At 50.0% G+C, this 9,969-nt stretch overlaps 1 protein-coding gene across 1 annotated transcript in view; it reads left to right on the forward strand.

Moving 5' to 3' along the window:
• Paox (polyamine oxidase) overlaps window positions 1-8,282 on the forward strand; it is a 15,575-nt gene extending 7,293 nt beyond the window's left edge. Inside the window, exons 3-8 of the mRNA XM_048791459.1 lie at window positions 461-947; window positions 1,640-1,839; window positions 3,738-3,990; window positions 5,677-5,789; window positions 6,509-6,666; window positions 7,914-8,282. Of these exons, the coding sequence (XP_048647416.1) occupies window positions 461-947; window positions 1,640-1,839; window positions 3,738-3,990; window positions 5,677-5,789; window positions 6,509-6,666; window positions 7,914-8,057 (1,355 nt within the window). The 3' untranslated portion in view covers window positions 8,058-8,282. The remainder of the gene's footprint in view (window positions 1-460; window positions 948-1,639; window positions 1,840-3,737; window positions 3,991-5,676; window positions 5,790-6,508; window positions 6,667-7,913) is intronic.
• Window positions 8,283-9,969: the final 1,687 nt, after the last annotated feature.

The raw sequence follows: 9,969 nt of genomic DNA on the forward strand, positions 1-9,969 counted from the left end.
AGACAGACCCCTTCCTGATCCCCGCTCCGGAGCCCAGTCCACTCTACCAGGGCACGAGGGCGTCAGGCCGGTAGCCCCACCCACACAGCCCAAGCTCTCTGGGCGCGAAACATGACCCAAAGCTAGTCAGGAGGCGTCTGGCCAGGGGAAGGCAGCCTCGGGCCCTGCACCGCGCCGCTCCAGCCCAGGGTCGTTCCAGGCACCCTCTCTTTCCCTCCAAGTCTTTCCTATAAGTGCCCTGCTGAGGCAGGTGCAGGCCAGCACCTCTCCTGGGTGATCCCCTTAAGCCAGGTTTGTCAGAGTCCAGCCAATGGGAACTACCTGGCCCTCGAGGACAAAATCATGGCTGTCATGGGAAGCGTGGCCTTCAAGTTGGTCTTCAGAGCATGCTTGGGAAGGGGAGGGCTGGGGTGACCTTTCTGAAGAGGGGACCTCCAAATGGCATTTCCTCTGCCCCCAGGTGGCGTGGTGGAGGTGGGTGCACACTGGATCCATGGGCCCTCCCAGGGCAACCCTGTCTTCCAGCTGGCTGCTGAGTATGGTCTCCTAGGGGAGAAGGAGTTGTCCAAGGAGAACCAGCTGGTGGAGACAGGTGGGCATGTAGGCCTGCCTTCTGTGTGCTGTACTAGCTCCGGGGCACGTGTGAGCCTTGAGCTGGTGGCAGAGATGGCCAGTCTGTTTTACGGGCTGATAGACCAGACCCGGGAGTTCCTTCATGCAACTGAGACCCCAGTGCCCAGCGTTGGGGAGTACCTCAAAAAGGAGATCAGCCAGCAGGTAACCGGCTGGACAGAGAATGAGGAGACCAGGAAGCTCAAGTTGGCCATCCTGAACACCTTCTTCCACGTGGAGTGCTGCTTGAGTGGCACCCATAGCATGGACCTGGTGGCCCTTGCGCCCTTTGGAGAGTACACCGTGCTGCCAGGGCTGGATTGCACCTTCTCTGGGTATGGATGTGGCCCTGCCTCCCCAGAAAGCCCTCTGTACACCCCAGGGCCAAGGGGCTGGCTGGACTCTGTTCTCTGACTTTGAGAGGCAGAGGAGGTGGGGGAAGACTAGAGACATTTGCCCTTCCCATTCAGAAAAACCAGTCACTATTTTTCCTAGCTTTGTTTACTTAAGCAAAAGAGAGTTATTTTTCAAAAGCACAACTGGGAGAGGAAAGATATGTTGGAATGCCTTCTCTCTCCTGTCCCTGAGGCCTCTTAAGTACAAAGTGCTACCAGAGGGGCTTCAGCTGCAGAGTGCCAGGCAGGCCTCTGCCCTGTGACAGGGTGGCTTTGCAGGTGTGATCCATTGGACTCTCAGAAGTCAGCCCTGAGGCTTCTGCCCAGGAGATGGGCATTTGTGACTCAAGAAATGTGCAGACACAGAAGTCTTGGGTGGTTAGGAGGGAGCCCTGGTTCTCCATGCTTACCTGGACAGCTTTGTGTCCATTATCTCAGGAAGGTGGTGTTAATATTCTTGTGGCTGACAGGAAAACCACAGGAGCTGCTCCCCACTTCTTAGCAGACTCTGCACCTACCTCCCCGTGCCTGGCTGGGAGTGGTGCTCCGTTTGACATCTGTGGGAGCTTGGAGGTCTTATTTCCATCAGACTTATGGTTCTCTTAAGCAATTCTGACATCTATCTCTCCTAGGGGCTACCAGGAACTTACCAACTGCATCATGGCCTCCTTGCCGAAGGACGTGATGATTTTCAACATGCCTGTGAAGACTATTCACTGGAACGGGTCCTTCCGGGAGGGCACATTTCCTGGGGAGGCCTTTCCTGTGTTGGTGGAGTGTGAGGATGGCAGCCGCCTTCCAGCACATCACGTCATTGTCACCGTTCCCTTAGGTAGAGTCCACTTTCAGTCCCAATACCCCTCCCTGGTACAGTGGCCTCAGGCTGCATAAGCTCTGGGATGTTTGCTGGGCTGTGGGCTCCCATTCTTACTCTGATAATGTTTGGATAGACGGCAGGAACCACTCTCATGTTTGTAGCAATTGCCTGCTTTGGGTTAAGGGTTTCACAGTAAGAAAATGCAAGTAAAAGTATACTCTGTTTGGTGGGCCGGGCGGGGGGGGGTGGATTGGAAAGGCTGGAACTGCGTTGTGAAGTTTCGCTTTCTTGGGGAGGAAAGGGCAGGAAGAATCTGATGTGCAGATTAGGTCCTGTGGGGATCCTTGGGCCCAAGGATCTGCCCAATCTGCCCAATTCCAGATCTGGTACTTTACACCTAAGTGTGTGAGCCAAAGTTGTTTGGCCATTTGATAGCAGTGGGGCTGGCTGAAGGTGGAGTGGCCAGCGTAATTGCTGTGGACTGGACTTGGGCTTTGTGTGTGTGTCAAACCCATGGATCTGTGTTTCTGTTGGGTCTTTTATTCCTTAGAGCAGCTTCAGGAAGTGTCTGCCACTCCCTGCTGTTGGACAGCTTTGAACACGCAGGTGATGCGAGCAGTCACTTGATTGCCCGAGGCATGGCGAGTGCCAGAGCTGACGTGGGAGTCTAGGTTTGGTCGAGGGTGTGAGATGAGAGCCCTGAGGTGGCTGCAGCTGCCATGCTGTGTGCCCGGGATGGACAAGACTGTGCTGTTCTCACAAGTGGAATCATACTGGGCATATTATTAGCATCTGCTCTGCTTCCCTTTCTTTTAAAAAATATTTTTTTAGTTGTTGATGTACTTTTATTATTTATTTATTTATATGTGGTGCTGAGTATCGAATTCAGTGTCTCACAAATGCTAGGCAAGTGCTCTACCACTGAGCCATAACCCCAGCCGCAGCTTCCTTTGTTTTAAACAGAGCTTTCTATGTCTCCAAATCAGCATGCATGGATCTGTTATGAGTCCTTTTTGTTGAACACCTATGGCTTAATTTATGTACGTCTGCAGTTCATGCTAACCAAGCTGCTAGGGCTGAACCCTGGGTATGTGGTCAGTAGATTGACCTGACCCTGGTGTCCACATTGTTCACAAGGCAGTGCTCCAGGCTTATGTCTGCTTTTAACCACATGGTAGTTAATCATAGTGATGGACATGCAGTGGTCCTCACTGCCTGTGTCACCAGTGTCTGTGTGCATTGGAGACTGAGTGGCTGGTCTGAAAGTAGATTCCAGCCGGGAGTTGCTGGCTGAAGATCTGGACAGGGTGACCCCACCTGTGTCCCCATGACCACGCAAGGGAGCCCTGTCCCCGTTCACTGCCTGTTGATGACCTTGCTGTTCACTGCCTGTTGATGACCTTGCTGTTTGCTGCTGGTTGTTCCTCCTTTCCTCGCTGACTTTGGGAAATTGGCTTGCCGTCACATGCTGCATATGTTCCATCACCTCATTTGACTATGCTATTGTTTGTTGTTCATCCTCTTGTCTATCTCTGGACTGAAGTTACATTTTTGCCATGCAGACTAATTTTTATATAGCTTCTGATGTGGTATGGGCCTATATGTTTAACTGATCGCAAGCCACATGGCTTGTAGAGTGGAGAGACAGAAGGCTTAGGAATGAGCTTTCTTGCAAAGCAGTGTGTGGGTTCCCTCATGCAAACTGCTCCACATGACCAGTGGTGGCCACTGGGCCTGTAGTGTTCCTTTAGAGTCCCAGTGGGCAGGGCCAGCCTCATCTCTGTGTCCCCAGGGTCCTGAATGAACATGTAGCATGTTTAGATGCCTCACTGTCATTCAGGCTGGGATCTTGTTGGCACAAATTCTAGTTTCAGAACTATGTGGTGTGAATCACATCTAATTCTGAATTCCAGGTTTTCTCAAAGAACAACAGAATACCTTCTTTGATCCTCCACTGCCTGCTGAGAAAGCAGAAGCAATCAGGAAAATAGGCTTTGGGACCAACAACAAAATCTTCCTGGAGTTTGAGGAGCCCTTCTGGGAGCCCGACTGCCAGCTCATCCAGGTGGTATGGGAGGACACATCACCCCTTCAGGACACAGCTCCCTCAATGCAGGATGCTTGGTTCAAGAAGCTCATTGGCTTCTTGGTCCTGCCACCCTTCGGGTATGTCTGTGTCCTAAGTGCTCTGACGGAGGCTGGCCCATTCATTAGGTCTGTCTGCTTGAGAAAACAACATGTGGGGCTCACTGCCAGCCATTTCTGAGGGCTTAATGGGTGAGGGGGGCATGAGCCTCTAAGGGGCTGACTACTGACATCCTGGGCCTGACTCCTGCAGGGACAGATGGAGGTTAACTGCACACAGGTTATCAGTGTCTCAAAGGGCCAGAATGTGCTGGTGGATTGAAGGAATGTTCGATTCCATTGCACTTACTGGGATTCTGTAGGAAACTGGGACTTGTTGATGCAGAAGAAATTTGAAATATGGGTCTGTTCATTTTTGGGGAGAGATGATACTTGAAGGGGATGCAATTACTGAATACTTATAAGTAATGGATCAAGCACCATAGGGGAAGGCTTGACTTCATGGTCCAGCAGCATAACATATTTAGCTGGTGCTAATTCAGGAAGTAGCATCAGGCATGATCAGAGGGTGGGGCTCACACTTTCACGGTGAGACAGAACAGGCAGTGTTCTGTGGTCTTGTGGCAAAGAGAAGTTTATATTATACTCAAGGACCTTATTTCCAGCATGAAAGACTAGGGACCCAGATGGGAGCAGGAGGTGTGGCCTCTGAGCAGCCCTTCCACTATCCCCTCTCATTGAAGAGAAAACTTACTTTTCAGAGTTTAGAAACCAGTGTGGCAGATGATGTGTGGCTCTCAGACTTGTGGCCAGGATCCCTTTATAAAGTGGTGAGGATCCCAAGAGCTTTCAACTATGGGGATCATGTCTGCACTTACCATGTGAGAAACTGAAACTCAGAAATTTAAAGATAAGTCTTATTTAAGATGACAGTAATAAACCTATTCCATAGCATTAGTAGCATTTCACAATTAAAAATAACTATATTTCTCAAACAAATTTGATGAGAAGGGTGGTGGAGTTTGCTTGTCTGCAGATCTCTTGGAGTCTGGCCCCAGAGTTGCTGGTTCTCAAAGCTGCTGCTGAGTTTACCCTGCAGCGGTGTTTTGTTTTGGTGGACAGGAAGAGGGCCGAGCTACACAGACTTGCAGCTGGAAGGAGGGAGTAGTGAGACACAGCTTTCAGACAGCTGTACCGCTCAACATGTGGTGGTTCTTGAGGGCCAGGTGTGGAGTCTGAGGCCATATCCAGGGACTTTGCACTTTGTTCCACTGAAGTCCATTCGTCTGTCTGGCACTTTGAATGGATCCTTCACCTATCTCTGATTTTGGTCATTCAGAAAATATTGGTTCTTGCAATCTTCCAAATGTTGACACATTTTGTTATATAATAAGAAAAAGTTTGGGGCTGGGCATGTGGCACAATGGTAGAAGGCTTGCCTAGCACCCGTGAAACCCTGTCACCACCAATCTCAGAAAAGTCTCTTGGTGAGGACTCCGAGTGAAGCCAGCATAGTCAGCACTGTTCACTGCACATGTGTATGGCCATGCTCACAGCGCCACGTCACTGCCAGTGCACATCTTGCAAATGATGGCCGGAGCAGCAAACATCATCTTGGTGTTATGCAGTTGCTCGGACCCTTAGAGCGCTGTCCTGGAAAGCTCTGGGACACTGTGTGGGTGTGGTGGGGCCCACAGAGTGTGGGTCCTTGCAGAGGGACAGCAGAGCTGGGCTAGCTGTGGCTCTTCTATGGTCTCTTTCCAGCAGGTCTGTGCACGTGCTCTGCGGCTTCATTGCTGGCCTGGAGTCTGAGTTTATGGAGACTCTGTCTGATGAAGAAGTACTTCTCTCTCTAACCCAAGTGCTCCGGAGAGTGACAGGTGCTTAACTTGCCAAAGCAGATTTACTGCCTTGTGCTGTTGGGTAATCTGTAGGCAGGAAGTTTACATTTCAGAACAGAGAACTAAATCAGCTCTGTGCATCTCCAGGACAGCCCTTGCTCTTACTGGTGGAGTCAATAACATTCTTATCATTGAGGAACTAAAATGCCTTTATAAACACTTACTACTTCTTTTTTCTAAAATCTGCCACCAAAATAAATGCTGTTTGTCCTTTAACAGAGACTTTCAGGTGAAGAAGCTGAGGCTCAGAAAAGTTGCTCAGGCAGCCAAGGGTCAGTTGGTTAGCAGGGCCTCTGGCCTCTGGTGTTGCCTGTTGGCCCTGGCTGTGTTTGCAGCATTTAGCAGAGCAGCTGAGAAGGGAAGAGCCTCTTAGGAACAGTTTTGAAGCTGGACACAGTGGTGCATGCTCTGTAGTCCCAGCAGCTCTAGAGTCTGTGGCAGGAGGATTGCAAGGTCAAGCAAGGCCAGCCTCAGCAACTTAGCAAGACTGTCTCAAAATAAAAAATGAAAAGGACTGAAGATTAAGCACCCCTGGTTCCATCCCCAGCACCAGGAAAAAGAAAGAAGGAAAGCACTTGGTGGCTCAGTTTTTCCCTAGCCAGTGTCTTTCACTTTAAATTCCTCAGTCTTTAAAATGAATACCAGTTGCAGACACATGATTGAGGGTTCCAGGTTGACATGCTACATCTCTGGTTCAGGAAACCCACAGCTGCCTGCGCCTAAGAGTGTGCTGAGGTCTTGCTGGCACAGTGCCCCATTCACCCGGGGCTCCTACAGCTACGTGGCCGTGGGCAGCACTGGAGATGACATAGACCAGCTGGCCCAGCCTCTCCCTGTGGACGACTCCAGCACCCAGGTATGATGGCAGGCCCTGGTGGGGTACCAGCATCCCACTGCAGATCTAGTTCCTGTGAAGACCCAGAGGCACTGGAGTACGAGTGAGTGGTGGGTAGGGCTGGACCTCCAGACTCAGCCATTTTCTTTTCAAAATTAAAAGTTAATTTAAAAGTACATTGGTTATATCAAAACTATATATGCAAATAGCTTCAAGAGTCATAATTCTACAATACTGGCTAACAAAGTGAAACAAAAGTAGCTGATGGGCAACTCATCCCCTACACAGACTATTCTTTCAAACAATTTTTTTATTCTTTTTTGTGGTGCAGGGATAAACTCATAGTCCCATGCACGCTAGGCAAGTCTCTACCCCTAGCTACATCCTCAGCCCCTCAGCTGACTTGATCTCTAAATTTACTCTCTCTGTAAAGCACATGTTTATATTATCACTTTCAAAAAAAGAAAAAAAAAATTGTGGAGGGCCTGGGGCTGTATCTCAGTGGCAGAGCACTTGCCTAGCATTTATGAGGCACTGGGTTCAATCCTCAGCACTACATAAAAATAAATAAAATAGAGGTATGCTGTCCATCTACAACTATAAAAAATATCATGGAAAACATCAAATGTATACAAAAGTAGGCAGAAGCTTGCAGGGGCCTACCCTGTCCTCGGCAGCCTCCTGACCCATGGTTTCTGAGCATGGTCATACGCACATATATTGTGTGTAACTCTAAACAATAAGGACACTCTAAAAGTATGGTCGGGTGCAGCTCAGTGTAGAGCATTTGCCTGGTGTGCACGAGGCCCTGGGTTCTAATCCTAGCACTACAAAACCATAACCACAACAAAAAGCCCAGCAAACATATGTAGCTGTACTATTACAACACTAAAAACGAAACACTCCTGAGCATCATCCAGTACTCACCATTCAGTCTTCCAGTCATTTTATGATCTTTTTTCAGCTCGTTTATTGGCCAAGTCACTTATTGGTCAGCTTCTGCCCAGCTCATAGGCTCTAGCTTTTGTCTACTTCTCTGTCTGCCTGGCTCTGGAGTCTCTCCTCATCCTCCTGGGGGACTCAGCAGTTCTGGAGAGGTCACTGTTTACTGCCTCACAGCTTGGTTTCTCCAGGTGCTATTCACACCTGCACAGTCCAGGCATGAGGTCTCCTGCCAGTCTTGGGAGTGAATAGGTGAGCATGGGGCTCTGTTTTCTGTCTCTGTGTCAGCTGTCTCAATTGCATCCAACCCTGACCCTTTTCTGCAGCTCCAGATCCTGTTTGCAGGGGAAGCCACACATCGGACGTTTTACTCTACAACGCATGGGGCCCTGCTGTCTGGCTGGAGGGAGGCTGATCGCCTCATTGGTCTGTGGGACCTGCAGTCCCAGCAGCCCCGGCCCCGGCTCTGAGCTCGGTTTCTACCTGGGTTGCTCCCTTGGGGGATGCTGGGACCTGCCTTCTTTCAGTCTGGCTTGAGATTCCAGGACCTCACTGACAGTCCTTTTTGGATAACTGGGTCACCTCATTTCTTATGTCTGTCACTGGAACCTGCCAGGATTGAGCTTGGACTGATCTGGAAGTCGCTGGATGCCACTGCTAGTGGGGATGCTATGTACATAAAGCAGTTAATGCCACCTCCTTTTGTCTAGAGTTGTCCTTGTACCTGGGGCTGCAGAAACTGCCACCTTTGTTCTTGCTGTGCTGCAGGCCAGGTTGGGGCCATGTCTTCACCCTTTGTGCCCCTAGTGTGTACTCTGTCCCTGGGTACCCTTGCCCCTGGCCCCTGATCCCTGGCATCTTAAGGTGCTCCCCAAGTTCCCATTGCTGCAGTCTGGGACCACAGTGTGGTTGGCGAGCCACCCCATCTTATTGGGGAGCCAGGCAGTGCTGGCGTGGATCTGCTGGGTGCTTTCTATTTGGTCTTACTGCTTCCTTATAGCAGCTCTAGGGGATAAGCCATGCTACTCCTGTTTCACAGCAGAAGAGACAGAAAGCTCAGACTGAGTAACTACCCTGCACCAGAGCTACCATGGGCTCTTGACATTTCTCCTGGAGCACTATGGCCAGAGGGCAGGTGGGTATAGCTGGGGGGGCACTTTGTAGGGAGGCACAAGAACATCAGAAGTCTGCTACCCACCCCCACAGGCTGGGGGGCTGCTGGAGGGCTTGTGTGGGGAGCTCCTGGCCTAGGTACCTCAGGACAGTCTGTCCATCCCCATTTGGTTTCAGAATCTGGAAGGAAGGTCTCAAGGCCACACCCCTCCAGAGCTGCCAGGCTCATGCCCTTACCTCTGCAGCCCAGCTCAGCTCTGCCTGGCCCTTCCTTTCTCATACTTCATGTCTAGGTTTGTCAGTCCTCCAGGGCGTGCCGTGACCCCTAGATGGCCCAGAGACTACTCAGGCTCCCCCCATAGCATGTCATATCCAGTGCTTTGTAGAGTCCTTGCTGCCTTGTGCTGCATGAGGCACCTGCCAATCAGACTGGTGTGAGAAACATTCAACAACGCTTTGTTATAGTTTATGGTCCCAGGATATGAAAGTGCAGCTTTCTTCAAGGGCAAAGATCTTCATTGTTGATTTTGAAGTTTCATCAATTCACATGCCTTGAGGAAACATTTCTGTTTTCACAGACCCAGGCTGCCCCCTCTTTGTAGGAAAGAGAGGCTCTGAATGCCTCATTGGGAAGGGCTCTGCAGTGTACTGTGGGGACCCAGATCCAATCCAGGAGCGTTGGGAGCTCAGTGTTAGAGGTTAAGCATCATGACATCATAACATGGTAATCTGAGCATGTGTAGTGTTTAGGACATTGTTTCAATGATGCCATTGGAGGGAGGCTCTTGTAGCCCTTTTGGGGTGAGTGGTTTGGCCTGGGGGCAGCCTGGGCAGGCTTATCTTGTCCTGCAGCCCGGAGGAGCACTGCAGTCTCATTGTATTATTAAACGTTGCAATCAGCGTTTGGAAGCATTGTTACACTAAACTTGGAATACTTGAAAAAGAAGTGGAGCTGTTTAAGTGTATAAGGTAAGTTTAAAGTATGATAGCGTTTTAAAACAAGTCTGTAAGAAGGGGCCAAACATTGACACGAAGTTTTGCTATATATACTCAGAATATGCTTAAGGGGCAACTGGGATTTTTCAGTTTTTAATTTTATTTTCTGCGGTGCTGGTGATAGAACTCGGGGCCTTGAGCATGCCAGGCAAGAGCTTCACCGCTGAGATGCATCCCAATCTCTGGGGCTTTTTAAATCTAACTAGGGTTAGTACGGGCCTTAATTGCTTAAGAAAAATCCCACAAAACCCAGAACCTGAGCGAGAACTGCTC

The sequence above is a fragment of the Marmota marmota genome, unplaced genomic scaffold (genome assembly GCF_001458135.2).
Source record: "Marmota marmota marmota unplaced genomic scaffold, marMar, whole genome shotgun sequence".
In the NCBI taxonomy this organism is placed as follows: Eukaryota; Metazoa; Chordata; class Mammalia; order Rodentia; family Sciuridae; genus Marmota; species Marmota marmota.